The sequence below is a fragment of the Rhea pennata genome, chromosome 14, assembly GCF_028389875.1.
Source record: "Rhea pennata isolate bPtePen1 chromosome 14, bPtePen1.pri, whole genome shotgun sequence".
NCBI lineage: Eukaryota > Metazoa > Chordata > Aves > Rheiformes > Rheidae > Rhea > Rhea pennata.
Window position 1 is genome coordinate 13,386,935 of NC_084676.1, and position 18,656 is coordinate 13,405,590.

General features: G+C 68.6%; 1 protein-coding gene across 5 annotated transcripts; it reads left to right on the plus strand.

Moving 5' to 3' along the window:
• The first annotated feature begins 5,849 nt into the window (after positions 1-5,849).
• FGFR4 (fibroblast growth factor receptor 4) lies at positions 5,850-13,995 on the plus strand. 5 transcript variants are annotated; one of them, XM_062587747.1, is made up of 18 exons: positions 5,850-5,927; positions 6,726-6,849; positions 8,321-8,590; positions 8,697-8,789; positions 8,997-9,163; positions 9,279-9,402; positions 9,711-9,901; positions 10,036-10,174; positions 10,298-10,491; positions 10,757-10,902; positions 11,269-11,390; positions 11,502-11,612; positions 11,779-11,969; positions 12,412-12,534; positions 12,619-12,689; positions 12,996-13,133; positions 13,221-13,326; positions 13,416-13,617. In XM_062587747.1, the coding sequence occupies exons 2-18, from the start codon at positions 6,759-6,761 to the stop codon at positions 13,560-13,562; spliced, it is 2,424 nt and encodes an 807-aa protein (XP_062443731.1). In that variant the 5' UTR covers positions 5,850-5,927; positions 6,726-6,758; the 3' UTR covers positions 13,563-13,617. The 5 variants fall into 5 exon arrangements, with proteins under 5 accessions (XP_062443731.1, XP_062443728.1, XP_062443729.1 ...); XM_062587744.1 differs by having other exon boundaries at positions 13,221-13,995; XM_062587745.1 differs by having other exon boundaries at positions 10,301-10,491; positions 13,221-13,995.
• Positions 13,996-18,656: the final 4,661 nt, after the last annotated feature.

The window sequence follows — 18,656 nt, forward strand, 5'->3', positions numbered from 1 at the left end:
AGCGCCGTGGGGCTAGGCCCCCGGTTCCCTCCTCACAGGAGGGAACGTGGCCCTAGGTGCAGCCCTAACCCTTCCCATCCCCTTTGGCCTCGCTCTCTCTCGCAAGTAAATCAGGTGCAGATGTAGAGATAGGGCCAGGCGCCTGCTTGCAATTAGGGGCTGGGAATATCAGGGTGGCCCTGACCCTGCTTTGCACCCCCCTGCTGTAGCCACACTGCTTCCAGGAGATGCCACGGCTGTCTTACAGGGAGTAGAGGTAGCAGGCGAGGCTCTAGCTCCATGCCGCATCCCGGAGGCTTTGCCAGGCCCTGCTTGTTGAGCCCATAGATGGGCACTAGGGAGGGGGCTCCAGCCAGCACCATGGCTGGGCGGTCCAGCACACAGGGTGTGCGGCTGCCCAAAGGGGAGCGGCACCCATCTGAGGCCGCGTGCACCCCTTTCCTGGAGCCTGGTTCACTCAGTGCTCGTGGGCACTGCTGTGCCAGGCAGGGGCAGCAGGCATGCAGTGGGGGCAACCTCAGCACTTGCTCCGTGCTGACAGGCTCGGTGCTGCAAGGCCAGCCCTGACCCCACCGAGCTCCTCACGGGGACTGGAGAGCTGCTCCTGCCCCGTCTTGGAAGGATGTGCCCGTCTCTGCGGGTGCTCCTGTGCCAGGCTCGGGGCTTGGCCAAAGCCCAGGGTCATGGCATCGCTTGCCCTGGAGCTCCTGCACGCGACCGTGCACTCTGAGCTCCCCAAAGACAGCAGCAGGTTCATGTTTGCCGAGTTCTGCCTGGTTAAAACTTAACCGGGCTGAGTTGCTCCATCAGTCTCTCCCTGTGGGAGATAAGGATCGCCAGGCGCGCCTGAGCCCCGCAGGGAGCGCTGCCCCGGGCTCAAGCCGCAGTCTGGAGCGGGCTCTCGCTGGGGTAGGCAAAGGGACGGGGCCAGGCTTGGCCCAAGGCTGAGCTCCTGCCCTCGCCGTGCGGCCACTGCTCTGCCAAGCAGGCTGCGGAGCCGGGACCTGGTGCGCGTGCGCGCGTCCCAGGGAGCCCCTGGACACCCGGGCCCCCCGCGTGCAGCCCACGCGAGGCGCCCGGCCGGAACCGCCAGCACCTCTGGGCCTGTACCAGCAAAGGGCCCCGCGTACGGTCAGCACCTGTGGCAGGAGGGCGGCTACCAGCGAGGCTGGAGCAGGGCCTGGCTCCTGGCCTCTCCGGAGCGGTCCTGCTCGGCCTGGGGGCGGCCAGCTGCCCCCTGCGAGGCGCCCGGCGCAGCCCCTGCCCGGGCCCGCCGGGCCCCGCCGATAAGAGGGCTGCAGATCGCGGCCGGGGCTGTAAAGCTGCCGGCACGTCAAGGCTGGCAGGGCTGCAGGGAGCCAGGAGCCTTTGCGCTAGGACGATCCCCCCGCTCGCTGCGGGGCCCCCTGCGCGCAGCCGTGGGGCTGGCCTGTTCCCTCGGCACCGCGGGGCTCTGGTGGCCTCAGCATATGGAGTGAGTTTGCTCGGCCTCAGCATCCTGACCCTGTGCACGTATGGGCCTGGGGTGCTAGCAGCCAGGGGAGCTTCTGCCCCAAACAACAGCCGTTCAGGAGAGGCCAAGAGAAACTTCCAGGAGGAAAGAGCCCCCCGGGCTCCGGCCCCCCCGGGAGCCACGGGGCCGCGCGCGCTCAAGCTGGCCGCAGGTGCGACCGCAGCAGGAACGGCGGCGAGCGCTGGGGCCAGGCACAAGGGGCGGCTGTGTTCCCGCAGCCCCGGCTGCCTTCCAAGAGCAATATTGTTGGCACCAGGCAGGCTCCGTGCGCCGGCAGCGCATACACGGGCCTTTCATGAGGGGAGCGGGGATGATTTACTGCCAGGGGGAACGGGCAGGGGCGGGAGGATGGAGCCCTGGCGTGCCTGCGCCCAGCCCCGCGCGCTCGCTGTCGCTGGGCTCTGCGCGCCCGAGCAGGGCCGTGGGCCTGGCGTGGCGTGGGGGTCGCTGCGGGTTGCCGCCCCGCAGGCAGGCGTGGGGCAGAGCGGGTGCCTCCGGGCACGGCGAGGGTGCTGGGGGAGACGCAGGTGGCGGCACTAGACTCCGAGCGGCGGGCAGGAGCAGTAAGACGTGCCACCTCGGGGGCAAGGCCGGGGGTGCGGCGGCAGAGCGGCAGCGATGCCACCCCGCCCGGAGCCGCCGCGGCGGGTCCCCGTCTGCGCCCTGCCTGCCACCTTGCTGCCCCCCGCGCGCGGGGCCGCACCACTCACTGCCCCTCCGCGGGCTCCTGCCCGCTGCGGCTCCGCAGGGACGGGCCCTCTCCGCAGCGCTGCGGCTGCCGGCCGGCCGGGCCGGGCCAGAGCGGCGCTGGGGGCAGCAGGGGCGGCTGCCGGATCAGGGGCAGCAGGGGCGGCGCAGGGGAGCCGGCGCTGGCACAATCCGCCCTTGTTGTGCTGCTGGCGCGGCGGAGGCCGCGGCGGCGCTGCCGGAGGCGGGCAGCAGGCGGTGGGCTGCGCTGCCGTGAAGGGCTTTTTGTTTGCCGTCAGTTGCTGTTATAAATCAAGCGAGGCAGCCTGAGCCCCCTGGCCCAGCTCAGCCCCACGGCAGGGAGGGGCCGGGCTCCCAGCCCGCTGCGGCACAGCCCCACGGCGCAGCGCTGCGCTGCCCCAAGCCCGCACGCAGCACCTCCTGCCCCCGGGGGATGCCCAGCCTCGGGCAGGAGGGAGCTCTGGGGCTGGGGATGCGTTGTGCCCCCGCTCCCCACGCAGAGCCCCTTGGCGGATGCCCTGCTCCAGCCGCAGGCACCAGCCGCTGGGGCCAGCTCACATCCCTCCTGCAGCCCCAGCGCGCGGGATCAGGGCCGGGCACGGCAATGCCCCGGCACCCTGGGGCAGGGCAGCTGCCCCGGCTGCGGCTCCCGCGGGCGCTGCGCCGCGTGACCACGCGCTCTGCCCTCCCCTGCATCCCCGCGCTCCTCCGGCGCTCTCAGTGCCGGGATGTGCCCCCTTCCCATGCTTGCACACCCTGCGCTTTGCACACCTTCCCCCAAGCAGCCGGGGGGGATTTGCTGCCCTCCAGCCCCTCTGCGCACCCAGGACCTGCCCAGCTCTTCCTCTCTCCAAGGAGGAGAGCAGAGCAGGGCCAGCTGCAACTGCTGCCTCTTGTTTGCAGGGGCTTTCCGAGTTCTTTCTGGTTTTGATTTGGTTTCGGTTCGAATCAGGCTGAACCCAACATTTTTCTGTGCTTCCGGCACACTGCAAGCTCTGCAGAGGCTGCTGCTGCTGCTCCGTGAAATTGATGTTCTCGGCCGCTTCACGCGCCGGCAGGAATGTCGACCGCGCCAAGCAGCTGCCGCGGCCTTGGGGGCTCCCGGCCCCAGGGACTGCTCTGTGCACCGGCGCTCTGGGCCCCAGCCCAGCGCCCCAAGAAGGGGACGTGTGTGCCGGGCAGCGGTTGCCGCCAGCGCTCCTAGCACCGACAGGCCAAGCCACCATTGCAATGCGAATTTTTCGTGCTGGAAGTTGCCATTTTTGCGTGACGAAGCAGCATAGGAAAAGCATTGCCTGACCCTACTGGCCTGGCCCTGCAGGGTGGTGGTCCCAGCCAGCAACAACCCTGTCCCCGCTCACACAAGCCGCGCCAAGCACGGGCAGGCCGGCAGCCCCGGCAGCGCGGCGCGTGGCGCTGGCATGTCTCGCCCCGGCTCGGGGCACATCTTGCAGGAAAGCAGGCGCACAGAGAAGCGGAGAGCAACGCAGCGAGGCACGGCGGCCGCTCCGAGCCAACCCGCGCGCAAAGAGGGAGCTCCGGGGCTGCGTCCTGGCTGGGTGTTGAGGGCCCCCCATGGCCAGGGTGCCTGGAGGGGCCGAGGCCCCCTCGCCACGCTCGGGGGTCCTGCGCTGGCGGCGCCAGGGCCGCGGGTCCTGGGCACAGCACAGGCTGCGGCCGCAGGAGAATGAGGCGATGTGTTTATCGGTCGGATTAGGGCCCCTCCAGCCCCGGCGCGCAGCCTTGGCGTGTTTTACAACAGTCTGTTACGGGCTCCTAATGAGGGTCATGGCCACTTTATGGCACCGGCAGCGATAACGCTGCAACTAATTGCAGCAGAATTAGCGAGCAGGCTGCTTCCTAGCGTGGAGCGGAGGCGGGCACCGGGCAACGCGCTGCGCGGAGCTGCCCCGGCAGGGACGTGTCCCCGCGCCACAGGGCAGCTTCCACGGTGCCCCGGGCATTTCGAGCACCTGGCTCGCTCCGCTGGCCGGCGGCGGAGAGCAGACGCATCCCTGCTGCCCGGCAGTCGGAGCAGCGGGAGCAAAGGGGGCGGAGGTGGCCTTGCCTCCCCGTGAGCTATGCGAGACCCACCTGTGCCCGACATGCACGAGGAAGCAGTGCACCGGGAGGGGGAAGGCCATCGTGTTTCCCGGTTTCCCGTCCAAAAGCTTCCCAGCACAGCCGGGAAGGCGGGAGCCCAGGCTGGGCCTTGCCTGGTGCACATCCTGCCCAGCTCCCCAGCAGCGCTGGGGACACTGGCTCTCCGGGGTGCCCCCGTGCTCACGCTGTGCAGGTGCAGGGGGCTGGCATCCCGCCTGCGGGGACTGCATCCTGCCCAGGGACGGCAACCGCGCAGGCTCCCTGCTCGTGGGTCAGGGCACCTGGGGAGGGTGCTGAAGGGAGACCCTGGGCCCCCGTGGGGCTGGCGTCGGCCCTGGCGCCTGCCCTCCCCCAGCTCGGCAGCGCCTGGGTTTGCAAATGAAAAGGTGCTGGGCAGGGCTGGGGCTATTGGAAGAGCTATTAGCACACAGGCCCTGGGGGCCTGCGCAGGGCGGGGGAGCCTCGGCCCCAGCCCGAGGGGCAGGCAGGGGCCTGGCTAAGGCATCCCCAGGAGGGAGCCTGGGGGCACCGGGGCCAGGGGGCAAAGCCAGCCCTGGCCGGGGCGAGGCATGTGGTGCCTGGGGGTGGCAGGGGGCTGAGATGAGTGGGGAAATGCAAATACTGGGGAAAACGCGTATCGGAAGGTGCCCTCAGCATCTCCCCACCACTGCCTCTCCCCGCCGGCCCAGCCATGGCGCCCGGCTGGAGCGTCCGGTCTGGGGGTGACAGCGGCAGCGGGGCGCCGCATCCTGCTCCCTGGCACAGGCCTCCGCTGCCCGCCCGGCAGGGAATGATGTTTTCCCGTCCCCCGGTGCAGGCCAGCGAGCCGGGCTCAGCCCGCTGCCGGTCCCCTCCCCGGGGTGCTGCAGCCGTGAGCGCCCCGCAGGCAGCCGCCCGGCTCCCACGGGTGGGCGCGCAGGGGCCCGAGCCGCTGCCTCCCCCCTCCACGGCCTCCCTCACCGTGCCGCCCGGCCCCAGCGCTGCCCACAGCCCCCCCGGAGCGCGCCCGGCCTGCCCCTGCCCCACAGCAGCGCGTCTCGGCCCCGCTGGGCCGCCTCGGCTCCAAGCGACCTTGCTTCAGCCCCGCGGGCTCTCACCTCAGCCCCGTGGGGCTGCCCCGGCCCCCTCAGCCCCCCCCCACCCCCCAGCCCCGGGCCCTCGCCCCAGCCGCCGCGGGGCCGGGCAGCGGCGAGCCCGCGGGGCCGGGCCGGACCGGACCGGGCCGGGCGGGCCGGGCGGGCAGGGCGGCGCGGCGCGGCGGGCCCGGCGCGGGGGAGGGCGGGCGGCGCGGGCGGGCCGCCCCCGGCGAGGGCCGCACGCGGCGCCGCTGTAACCCGAGCGCGTCCCTACAAAGTGCCCGCGCCCGCGGCCGCGGCGGCAGAGCCGGGACGGCGCGCACCGAGGGCGGCGGCGGCGGACGGGCAGGCGGCGGCGGCGGGTTGCGGCCCTCGGCAGCCGCTGCGCCCGCCATGGGGCCGCGCTTTGGGCCGCCGCGGCGCTGAGCCGGCCCCGCGCCCCGACGTGAGCGGCGGCGGCGGCGGACTTTGCCCGGGCCCTCCCCGCGGCGTGCGGGCGGCTCCGCCGAGGGAGCCCCTCACCGCCGGTAACGACGCCCGCGACCCCTTTCCCCTGGGCCTCCGCTGCGCTCGGGATCCCGGCCCTCTCTGCCCTCGGGGCTGGCCCGGACCACCCCCGCCCGCGGGGCCCTGCGCCCTCCCCCCCCGGCTCTGAATCCGGGGACCCCCCTCCCGTCCATGGTGCCCCTGATCCCTCACCTCAAGGCTGTGCTGGCCCCGGGGTCCTCCCCCCCCATCCCTGCCCCTCTGCCCTCGGGGTTCTCCCCTTCCTGGGACTTGTAATCGCCCCCCTTGATGTGGGCCCCAGCACCCTCCACCCCACAACCCTGATCCCGGGACCCTCTGCCCTCGGGGCTGTCCCTGACCCCCCCCACACACCTCGGGCACTCCGATCCTTGCAGCTGCGGGTCCCCCTTGGCCAGGTAGACTTGTCCCCAGCACCCTGGCTAGATGGGGGTCAGGGCCCCGATCCCCGCTGCTGGCTTGCAGGGGTCAAATCCCTGTGTCCAACCGGGGTCCCACTGCTGATGTCCCCCCACCCAGCCATCAAGGTTTGAGGGTTGGAGGGGGCTTTCTCCCACTTGGGGCTCCCCCCACTGCTATGAGGACATGCTGTGGGGACTTGTGTCACCCAGCTGCCCCACTGCATGTCCCCCATGGCACCTCAGGCAGGGCTAGGACGAAGAGGTGGCTTCCCCCCCCCCCCACATGTCCCATCTGGCTGAGCCCCGGGGGGGGGGGGGGGGGGAGCTGGCTGCCCGCTCCAGGGCACGGCGCTGGTGCTGCTGCTGGCTCTGGTCACCGAGCTCCTGCCTGTCTTGCAGAGCGTGAGCCGCTGCGCCGGCAGGGCCTGGAAGATGTGGCGCCTGCTGCACATCCTGCCGGGGCTCCTGCTGGCGGCTGCGGGGGCTCGGCCGGCTGCTCCCCGGGGCAGGACGCTGGAGCCAGGTACGGCTGCCGGGGGCACAATGCGGGGCTTGGAGAGAGGGGACGTGCAAGCTGGGCAGCAAGTCCCTGGGGATGGGGACGCCGGTGTCCTCAGCACCTGCTCTGCTTGCCCTGGGCACGCGGAGCCGCACAGCTCCGTGCACGTGTGTGAGTGTGCGGCTGGGCAGCAGGGGCTGGGGATACGGGGGGCACCCGCGGGGCTGGGTACTTGGCTTGGGAGGCGGGGAGCCCTCGGCTGGAGGCTCTCTGGAGTAGGAGTCTGCTGGCTCGGGACAGGCTGTTTGCTGGGGGTGGGCCTCCCTGCGTTGCTGGGGGCTTGGGTTCGCTCCGTGGATGAGTGCCGCGAGGCGGGATGGTGTGAAAGCTCTCGCTGTGGCAGTTGCATGTTATTAATTAGCAACTGATTGCCCGGGAGGTGCAGGCAGCCCGAGCCTCTTGCGGTGGGCTTGAATGTGTACCGGAGAAGCACACGTGCACAGAGGAGCAGAGGCCTGGCTGCCCCGCGTCTTGTCTCTGGTGGCAGAGCAGATGGCTGGGGAGCACGTGGGCATGCGTCTGCAGGACCCACAGAGGCTGGGCCCAGGACAAGGCTCGGCTTCTGCTGGCTCTGTGGGGGGGCTGTGGACGGGCAGGGCTCATGTCTTGGGGGCCAGGCTGGGCCACTGGTCCTGCTTTTTGCAGCTCTTGCGTATTAGTTTGGTCCCCAAGATTTCCGCGTACAGGCAGTGAGGTTGCAGTCAGTGTTTGCTGAGCTGGCCGTTGGGTTGTTTCTACCCCGTTCACACGAGATGGCCATTAGCTGGGCAAAGCCAGGGCTGGGTTCCCGGCTGTGCTTGGGGCACGCGGCCGTGCTGCATGTGACATGCTGTCCTGCCGAGGAGGGTCTGCGGACACGGCTTCTGCACTCAGTGCTGTGAGTCCCTGGCTCTGGGTCTGCTTTGCAGGCACTCGGCTCCTAACGTCTCCCCCGGGCCAGGGCTGTGCTGTTCCTGCTGGCCAGACCCTGCAGGAAAGGCTGCTGGGGAGCAGCAGACCTAGGGTGGCTGGGAGGGCTTGATGCCAAGTGCCCCTGCTGCTGTCTGGGGCAAGGCCAGGGGTACGGAGGAGTGGGGGAGCTCCTGCCCCTGGCCAGTGCTGAGGGGCGCCCGTCCTCCATGGGGAGAACAGGTCTGGGCACCCTGCGGCACAGGGAGCAGCCCCTCCAGAAGGGCTGTGGCTTGTGTGGCCTCGGTCAGGCGCACCACAGTGCCAGGCAGGCGGCCAGGGAAGCCTCATCCCACGCCCAAGGGCAGAGTCCAGCCCTCGCCCATGGCCACAGCCTGGATGGGGCGGTGGAGCCAGGCGCTGGGCCGTTTTGCACCGTGTGCTCTCTGCACTGGAGTGGGTGTGTGCCAAGGGTCCTGCTGGTGGGGACATGTGAGATGGGTGAGCTTAGGGTCTGGTGCTCAGCGCGTTTCTCCTGGGCTGGCAGAGATGTTCGAGAGCCCTTTACTGGAGTCGGAAGAGGAACATCTTCTGCTGGACCTGGGCAATGTGTTGAAGCTGTACTGCGATGCCAACCACAGCAGAGCCAGTGTGGTCTGGTACAAGGAGTCGAGGCCTCTTATCCCAGGAGGTCGCATCCATCTCCAGCAGAGCCTGTTGGAGATCTCGGAGGTTGCTTATGAGGACTCAGGGCTCTACGTGTGCCGGGCACGAGCGACTGGGGAGATTCTGCGCAACTTCACCATCTCTGTTGTGGGTAAGAGCCCAGGCAGCACCCAGCCCACTGCCTGGTACAGCCATGGGGAGGAGAGCACCCCACGTGCCATGTAATCCTGCAGATCTCAACCCATCCTCCCTTGCAGACTCATTGGCATCAGGTGATGATGATGAAGACAGTGATGGGGATGGTGGGCCCCACGGAGACCGGAATGAGGAGCCTGTCTACATGCACAGAGGTCAGTGCTGGCCAGGCTGGGCCACATCTAGGGTCTGACCTGCCCTGGAGAAGGCCATGTGGGGCAGGACCTTGCCTTGTGCATTGCTGCACCCGGCTCACAGCATGAGGGGTTGGCAGCAGCTCAGCCAGGCTCTGGGCTGCGCCTTGGCCCCTGAGCTGGGACATGCACCCCATCCTACTGTGCATTAACCACGTGTTTCCCCAGCGCCCTACTGGACACACCCACACCGGATGGACAAGAAGCTGTACGCGGTGCCCGCAGGGAACACGGTCAAGTTTCGCTGCCCAGCCTCGGGCAGCCCCAGCCCCAGCATTCGCTGGTTCAAGAACGGGCGTGAGTTTCGGGGCGAGCACCGCATCGGAGGCATCCGGGTAAGGGCGCAGGTTCCCCCTGCAGCATCTGTCTGCCTCAGGGCCTGGCTCAGCAGCAGTTTTGTTCCCCTCACCCTCCCCATCACCCCTCACCATGTTGCCTCCATCCCGGCAGCTTCGGCACCAGCACTGGAGCCTGGTCATGGAGAGCGTGGTGCCCTCTGACCGTGGCAACTACACCTGCCTGGTGGAGAACAGGTTTGGCAGCATCCGCTACAGCTACCTCCTGGATGTACTGGGTGAGTGCTCTCCTGAGCAGTGCTGGTGCTGGGTCTCTGCTCATGCAGGGCTCTGGGAGAGGGGCACAGGCCCACAGGGAAGGAGGCAGAGGAGTCTATTCATACCCCACTGCTTGAGCAGCCCACGTGTCCCTAGAGAGTCCTGAGCACCCAAGAGACATGGGGATGCGAGACCAGGCAGGTTCACTGCCAGGTCCTGGGAAGGGCTCACCTGGGGTTCACAGAGGGCAGAGAGGGAGGCCAAGTAAGGCCCTGCCCCAAGCGTCACGTGCAGTGTGGGTGACACTGCCCTGCTTTCCTCTGTGCAGAGAGGTCCCCACACAGGCCCATCTTGCAGGCTGGGCTGCCTGCCAACACCACGGCCCTGGTGGGCAGCGATGTGGAGTTCTTCTGCAAAGTCTACAGTGATGCCCAGCCCCATATCCAGTGGTTGAAGCACATTGAGGTGAACGGCAGCAGCTACGGTCCCGATGGCGTCCCCTACGTGCAAGTGCTCAAGGTAATGCCCAGCCTTGGGAGATCGGGACTAGAAGTGCCCAGACCCCAGATGCCCATGCTGAAGTGATGATGAAGGGTTTGCACAGAGCCTGCCTTGGAGGAGAGGAGCTCATGCTCTGTCCCCTTCCCTGGCAGACCGCAGACATCAACAGCTCGGAGGTGGAGGTGTTGTACCTGCGCAACGTCTCCATGGAGGATGCAGGCGAATACACCTGCCTGGCCGGGAATTCCATCGGTCTCTCCTACCAGTCAGCCTGGCTCACCGTGCTCCCAGGTGAGGGCAGGGGCTCCCAGGGCAGCAGCACGAGGCCGGTGTGGGAGCGGGAGGCCTGTCTGTGGAGCAGGGGTCTGGGCATGCAAGGACCATGGCTCCGGCCAACTCGTTCACTCTCTTCAGAAGAGGACCTGGAGCGGGAAGCCGAGGCCCCCGAGGCCAAGTACACAGACATCATCATCTACACATCGGGCTCACTGGCTGTGGCCATGGCTGTCATCATCGTGGTGCTGTGCCGGATGCAGACCCAGCCGAGCAAGCAGCCTCTGGAGCCCATGGCTGTCCACAAGCTCTCCAAATTCCCACTCATCCGACAGGTACGTGGCGAGCAGCAGTCCTGGGAAGGTGTAGGGCCGGTCTCTGCTAGTGCCACCTGCGCCCATCCCACCTTCCCCACTGCCAGCACTCCCCACTGCCTCTTCCTGCCCCCAGCCACTGGGAACTCCCTCATCTCGTTGCTCTGAGTGAGAGTGTCTCTGGCACAACTGGATCCTTGCATGTCCCTGCTGTCCTCAGCTGGGAGCCCTGTTTGGCCCCAGAGCACAGGCTGGATGGCTGAGGTCTCCTGTATTCTCTCTGCAGTTCTCCCTGGACTCCAGCTCCTCTGGGAAGTCCAGTACATCCCTGATGCGCGTCACTCGTCTCTCCTCCAGCTGTGCCCCGATGCTGGCTGGGGTCATGGAGCTGGACCTGCCCCTGGACTCCAAGTGGGAGTTCCCCCGAGACAAGTACGGTGCCACACAGCACAGGGGAGAGGGAGGTCTGTGTCCCGAGGCTGCTCTCTGCAGCCATCCTTGGGACAAGCAGCTTGTGGGTGCTGGGCAGGGAAGTCTTCTGGCTGCCCTGATTCCCCATCAATCTACCAGACTTGTGGGTCAGGGCTCCCCATCACCAGGGGCTCCCCATTGCAAGCCCAACAGTACCTCAAGGCTCTACTTAAAGAACTGCAATAGCCACAGCTGGTGCCAACACTGGGACTCCCTCCGGCCTGGGGCTGCCCCTCTCTGCCACATTGGCTCTGCCCCACAGTGTTGGATAGTGCTGTGGGGTGGGCAGCAGGGCAGGGTGCTCACAGATCCATCTCACCCTGCCAGGCTGGTGCTGGGCAAGCCTCTGGGAGAAGGCTGCTTTGGCCAGGTGGTGCGGGCAGAGGCGTACGGCATCGACAGGGACCAGCCGGACCGAGCCGTCACTGTGGCTGTCAAGATGCTCAAAGGTAACCATTTCCGTGCGGCGTCCCAGGCACCGACGTTGTGGCGGTGGCAGGCGTGGGGCCAGGCTGCGGTGCCACCCCAGCTAGCACAGTGACCCAACCCTCCCTCCCCAGACAACGCCACCGACAAGGACCTGGCCGACCTCATATCTGAGATGGAGATGATGAAGCTCATGGACAAGCACAAAAACATCATCAACCTTCTGGGAGTCTGCACACAGGATGGTGAGCGGGGCTGTGCAGGCAGGACTTGGGGGAATGGGGAAGGCAGGCATGGAGCTGAAAGGGGCAGGTTGTGAGCAGAGGAGGGGAGACTTTTGGGTGGGCAGGGAGGGGTTGGAGGGGACCTGGATGGGGCACCAGGGCTGAGCGGTGTGGACACCCTTTCCAGGGCCACTGTACGTGATTGTGGAGTTTGCTGCGAAGGGCAACCTGCGTGAGTACCTCCGGGCCCGGCGGCCCCCAACACCTGACTATACTTTTGACATCACCACGATGCCTGAGGAGCAGCTCTCCTTCAAGGACCTGGTCTCTTGCGTCTACCAGGTGGCCCGTGGCATGGAATACCTGGAGTCCAAACGGGTACGGCTGGCACAGCCCATCGGGGTGCCTGTGTCTGAAAAAACCTCCTGGTGGACACAGAGCTGATGGAGGAGCTGTGTGTTTCACGTCTCTGCTAAACCCACTGTCCTCTCTCTGAACAGAGAAGGGGAACCCAGCCACCTCCTCCATGCTGTCCAGAAGCTCTCAGCCACATTCAGCAAAGCTCAGGGCAGCATCTTGGAGCTCTCCCCAGAACCATCTGTGCAGGACAAAAGACCTGTCCTGCCTCCTGGTTCTCTTCCCCATATGCGCCTGTCGCTGCAACCAGCCCCATGTGGCGGTGACCCTGACGGGAGTGTGGAGGGGACTGGGGGGACCGTGGGTTGGATAGGAAGTGTGTGGCAGTCAGGATGTGCAGAGGGGACATGCTGAACCAGAGCTGCTCTCTCACGTCCTGCGGGTGATGGTTCCTGCCTGGCAGTGCATCCACCGTGACTTGGCTGCCCGCAACGTGCTCGTCACCGCGGAGAGCGTGATGAAAATTGCTGACTTTGGCTTGGCCAGAGATGTCCATGACATCGACTACTACAAGAAAACCAGCAATGTGAGTGTGGCAGGAACTGGGAGAGGGGAAGAGACGGGTACGGGGGCCCGTAGCCATGGCTAAGCAGAGGGTTTGTTCTTGTAGGGCCGCCTGCCTGTGAAGTGGATGGCACCGGAGGCCCTGTTTGACCGTGTCTACACACACCAGAGTGATGTGTGAGTCCCGGGAATAGAGGGCTGCTATAGGGTGTGGGATGAGGCAGCTCCATGGGGCTATACCCACACTGGAAAGCCCCCATAAATAGGCAGGAGGTACCCCATAGGGATAACAACGGCAGGGCACGTCTCCCATTTCATCCCAGTGATGATGCCTGGCTCTGCAGGTGTCTGGACCTGCCACCTTCTCCTGTCCCCTTCCACCATGGCAGATCAGGGTGCTGTGGGGGCAGTGAGGGCCCTGCCTGTGCAAAGGGGTCAAGGATGTGGCTGATTTACCACCCCCCTTGCTGCCTGTGATCCCAGGTGGTCCTTCGGAATCCTGATGTGGGAGATCTTCACCCTGGGGGGCTCCCCGTACCCTGGCATCCCCGTAGAAGAGCTCTTCAAGCTGCTGAAGGAAGGGCACCGCATGGACCGGCCATCCAACTGCACCCACGAGCTGTGAGTAGGGGCCAGGCCAGTAGGGGGGGGGGGACGGGACGGGCAGGGGCTGCGGTGCCGCCCCGCTAACGCGCCCTCGCTCCCCAGGTACATGCTGATGAGGGAGTGCTGGCACGCCGTGCCCTCCCAGCGCCCCACCTTCAAGCAGCTGGTGGAGGGGCTGGACAAGATCCTGGCGGCCGTCTCCGAGGAGGTGAGTTGCGGAGGGGACGCGCCGCGTGGTCCCTGCGGGCTGTGGGGCAGGTGGCCCCGGGCGCTGACGGCCCCGTCTCCCCCCTGCAGTACCTGGACCTCTCCATGCCCTTCGAGCAGTACTCGCCCTCCTGCGAGGACACCGCCAGCACCTGCTCCTCGGACGACTCTGTCTTCACCCACGACCCGCTGCCGGTCGCTCCCTGCCTCTTCGCCTACCCCAGCGCGAGGACGTAGGGGCGGGCAGGGCCGGGAGACGCCGAGGGTGCCGCCGCTCTCGGGGGCAGCGGGTCCGGGCGTGAAGCGGGCGCAGGGCTGTTGCCCGCGGTGCGTGCGCAGGGCCCCGAGCCGCGGCGCTGGGGCAGGGGCTCCCTCTCTCCGGGGCCCGGGGGGGGCTGGGCTCTTGCCTACCTGGCCCCCGTGTCTGCACGGTGCCTTCAGTCCAGGCCAAGACCTGCAAACCCAGGCTGGCATTGCATGAGCCAGCGCCTCCGTGGGCCGGGCGCTGCCCCGGGGCAGCCGCGGCGTCCCCCGGGGAGCCGGGCTTTGTCCGGCGTGGCTTTGGCCGGACGTTTCGATGGAAGTGTCTCTCGGCGGGAGCCCCGCTGCCTGCCTGGCTCCCGCCTGCCTCTGTACATAGCCATAGAGATTAATATTTATGTACATGAAATATCGACCTGATAAATTATTTTTTTGGAATAGACCCTGGTGCAGTTTCTGGGCTGCTCCCGAGGGGCGAAGGGCCGGGCGAGGGTGAGCAGGGGCCGGGAGGCCGCTGCCGCCGGCCGGTGCTGCCCAGGGGGGTGGCCGCGCTCCCGGGGGCACGGGGGCAGTGCCACAGGTGCAGGAAGCAGCGGCTCCGCCGCGGTGCCCCCCGGCGCTCCGCGCAGCGCTCCGGCACAAAGCGCTGGTGCATCTGTTCCCCATTAGCCGCCGTTGCACTAAGCCACCGTGAACTCCGCTACCAGCATCGCCCTGAAACTGATCCACCAACTGCTGCTGGCTCCCAGGCTGGGAAAGCGCTCCCGGGCCGGGCCCCGCACGCGGGGGACCCCCTGCACCCCCGCTCCGGGCCGGCCCCCGGACACCAGATAAAAGTGAGGTACGGGCTCGGCGCTGCCTTGCTGTAACCCCGGCGCTCCTGGGAGCAGCGTGGGTTGGGGCGCCGCAGCCCCCAGGCCCCGCTCTTCGCCTGCCCCACGGCGCCCAGCCCCGCTCCCCAGCCGGCGCTGCGGGAGCGTGGGCAGGCGGGGGCTGCAGCTGTCTCGCCCCCTCCCGCCAGGCTGCTCCTGGGTCTAGAGTTTCACCTCGTCTCCTCCGCTCCGGCAGGGCTGGGCTTTGCCGGGCTGTTAGCCCCCCGGATCCTGTTTCCTTCTCCTGCTCCCAGCTGCGTTCGGGGCTCCTGGGAAGGGAGGGGGCACCCGGCCCGGGATCCGGCTCTCGCCAGAGCAGCCCTGGGTGCACCGTGCCGCAAACCCGCCCCTGGGGAGCAGCGAGGGCAGGACGGGCCCCGGGCGGCTGCAGCCAGCACCTCCGGCTCCTGCCCGGACGGCTCTGCTGCGAGGGCACCAGTGCCAGGCCTGGGCCCTGGCTCCCAAGGGACAGGGGCTCGTGGCTGGCTCCTGCGCCGGGGTCCGGCTCAGCCGCCTCGGCAAGCTCCCGGGCCGTCCGCGGGGAGCCCTGTGCGTGCAAGCCCCGGGCCAGCTTTGCTGCGGAGCCGCCGCGGGCGCCCTCCTCTCCGCACCCCCGTCGCTGCCCGCAGCGGCGCCCGCTCGCGCAGCACCGCCGGAGGGAGGGAGACCAGCGCCCTGCAGCCTCCCTGCCGCCGGCCCTGCTCGCAGAGGGGCCCTCTGGCCCGCGGCGGAGCCTCCCCCGGCTCCCACGGGGCCGGCGGAGGCAGACGGACCACCAGCAGGTGTGAAACCTGCCATGTCCCGGCAGCCCCCGTGCCCCGGCGAAGGATCCCAGCTGTCTGCTAACGCGCCAGAACCAATGCATTTATCATGGCCCTGAATGGGGCAGTCACGCACCGGAGGGCACCCTGCCCAGGCAGCCCGCGGGGGCCGGCGCCCCGGCCGGGGCCGCGAGGGGAGCCCACCGCCCCGGGCCGGGGGCCGAGCCCGCGCCGCCGGCCCGGTGCTGGGCTGGGATCGCCGGGCCGGGGGCGCCGGAGGCGGGCGGCACCCGCTCCCCGCGCGCTTTCCCGGCATTCCGGTTTTCACGGCTTCCCTGGAAAACGGAGCCGCGGCGGATTGCGAGGGCTGGGGAAGAGGCTGGGCCCGTCAGGCGTTAACGCCAGGCCGAGGGACGCCCCGACGGGGACGCAGCACCGGCGGGCGGGAGCACCGGCACGTGCCGCCCGCGGCGCCCGCCGCCGGCTCTGCCGCGCGCCCCGGCGGGACCGGCCGGGCACGGGGCAGCTCGGGCCGCGGCCGGGCCGGGGAGGCAGCCCGCAGCCCCGGAACAACTGGAGGCGGTTTTATTGTTTAACATTCCTGGTATTTTCCGTCAGGGCTGAACCAATTGTCCTTAATCCGCCAGGCTCTGCTGGCCAAACAAGTGTGGCTGAGCCACCAGCATCCTGTCCCCGCGAACAGGCCCCTTTTGTGAGGGGGATTTAGCGTGCAGCCCGGTAAATCCCGCTGGTTTCCTGAGGCCGCGTTCCCACAGGCCTCCCCCCGCCGCCGGCCCTGGCACCGCTCGTCCCCCCGGACGCCTGGGTCCCTCCACAGCAGCACCCGCCGAGCCGGGCCGGGAGGCAGCCGGGAGCTGGGGGAGATGCCGAGCAGGGGCCAGTTCCTCGTTCCTGCTTTGGGGACGTGGCTCCAGGCCCCCGTGCTCCGAGACGCCTTCGTTTAACGACTCAGATGCAGCAGGCCCGGGAGCTGCTGTTGTCTTTTCTCCCCCCAACAAAGGCGATGGGATTTTATCTCCAAAGAGAATCTGGCTTTCGGGAGACGCAGAGGGCCTCTGCCCCGGGGCTGCCGCTGCCCCTCTGCCTGCCCCTGCTGTGCCCAAACCCGATGGCCCGTGTCCTGTGCCTTGTGTCCCATAATCGGTGTCCCTTGTGCCGCGGCCTGTGCCGCATGCCCCAAGTCCCATGCCCTGTCTCCTCCATCCCGCATCCCGTGCCCGTGTCCTCTGCCCCACGCACGCTGCCGGTGCCCGGGCGGGGGGAAGGAAGGGCCCCAGGGGCCAGAGGGCAGTGAACTGGGGCCCGTGGGGACCTGCGCGCATGAGCACCCCGTGCTGCTTCCCGCGTGCGGGGAGGAAGGGGTCCGGCCATCTGGAGCCATCTGAACGCACGCAGTCCCTGGACACGTGCACGTGCACACACACCCCCTGCACACAGCCCATACACCTCCCCGAAGCACCCACAACGCCCCCGCCCCCCATGCGCACAGCACCCCAGTGCCCACACGTGCTCCTGCATGCACACACACACACACACACCATTTGTGCACACCCTTGTGCACACAAACACACACAAAACCGTCAACATCAAGTTTCTACGCACCCCATGCATGCACACACGCACACACCCCTGCACCCCTAAGCCCGCCACCATGTGCGCACATACATCCCTGTTCATGCACCCACCCCAACAGTGTGCACACACACACACACACACACACCTCTGTGCATACATACACCCCCCATGCAACACCCCTACACACAAGTATGCACTCCATCACACAGTCATGCACTCACGCACACATCCCCGTGCACACTTGTACACACTCCCACACATCCCCATGCACCTACATGTGCACACACACACACATGCACCCCCTCTTGCACACAGCCCCCCCCACACCCCCCATGCACACGCACACATCCATGTGTGTACATGCACACACACGCACGACTCTCCCTGCACAGGGCAGAGCTTCCCCCTGCCTACGGCTCTACGCTCCAGCCGGGCTCCGGGGCAGCCCAAGCCGGGGTCCCAGCGCGGGAGGGCCACGGAGCTGCAAGCCCCCTCGGCCCTACCAGGGCCCTGCGGCCCTCTGCGCTCCCCCGCCATTCCCAGCGCCGTGCGGGGCAGCAGGGGGAAGCCGGGCTGCGAGCCCCATCTCCTGGCGGCTAGGAGCAGCTCCGCACGGAGCGGTGCAGAAATGGGACCAGACGGGCAGCTCTCCCGCTTGGCTCGGCCCGGGCCCCCTGGGACACGGGGCCGGCACGGGGGGGGTTCAGACTGCAGAGCCATGTCACGCCCTGGCCCAGACCCGGCCCTACCGGCACGGGAAGGCTGCCGGCGTGGGTGCAGGAGCCAGGCAAACCCGGCTGGGTCTCGAACGGCGGGAGCAAAGCCCAGCCAGGCTCAGAGAGGGCTCAGCCGCGCTGCGCCGGCGCAGAGACGCCGTAGGCATCCCCGGGCTGGGAAGGTGGGGGAGATGCCTGCAGGGACCGCCGGGTGCCGCGAGCCATGCGGGGCGCTGGGGGAAGGGGCACAGCTCTCCGCAAGGCGATGCCAGGCAGGCTGGCGCCCGGTGCAATGGCCCTGGGGGTGGGCAAACATCTCCTCCGGGAGCTGGGGGATGGGAGCGCGCCCTGGGGACTGGAGAGAGCAGGAGAGTCCCCAGCATCTGGCCGTCCCCCGGGGCTCCTGTCCCCGCCATGGCCTGCTGGTCCTCAGCGTGCCAGCCCCAGGGCTCCCGTCCCCCCGTGCCCTGCCGGTGCCCGGTGCGCCAGCTCGGGGGTCCCCTTCTTCCGTGTGTTGGCGAGCACCGGGGCTGCAGCAGGCGCCCAGGAGGGGGGAGCTGGCAGGGCAGGACGGCCACAGGGCCTGCAAGGCCGGGGCGCGGGCAGCCCCGTCTGCCCACACAGCGTGCCCACGGGCATGGAGAGGGGCTGCGCCCAGCTGGCTCCCCGGGGCTCTTCGGGGCGCCATCCAGAGCGGTTTCAAGCCTCGGTCTCCAGCCTCGTGAGCTGCTTCCCCGGGGGGGAAAGGGGCCCCTGGTAAGTCCTCTGGGCAGGATGCTCCTCTCCTCCTCTGCTTCCTTCCTCTCCCCCAGCCTGGGCAGCCCTCCCCCATGCCCGCCAGAGCTCCTTAACCCTTTCGCCCGCGCTCGCCGGCCACGCGCCAGCCCTGGGGGCCCCGGCTCCCAGCCGCCCTCACCGGCCCTTTGTGCACCAGGGCCCGGGCTCGGGGCCGCGCCGCCCCCCGCAGGCCCCCGCCAGCCCCTGCCCGGGGCTCTGCGCACTTGCTCCAGCCGCTCTCCAAGTGTCTGCCGGGGATTGGACAGCGGCGGCCGGGCCGCCTTCTCCCCGGAGGCCGCTCCGCAGGCACTGCAGCCCGCCCGGCCCGCGGGCCGGCTCCGCCGCGGA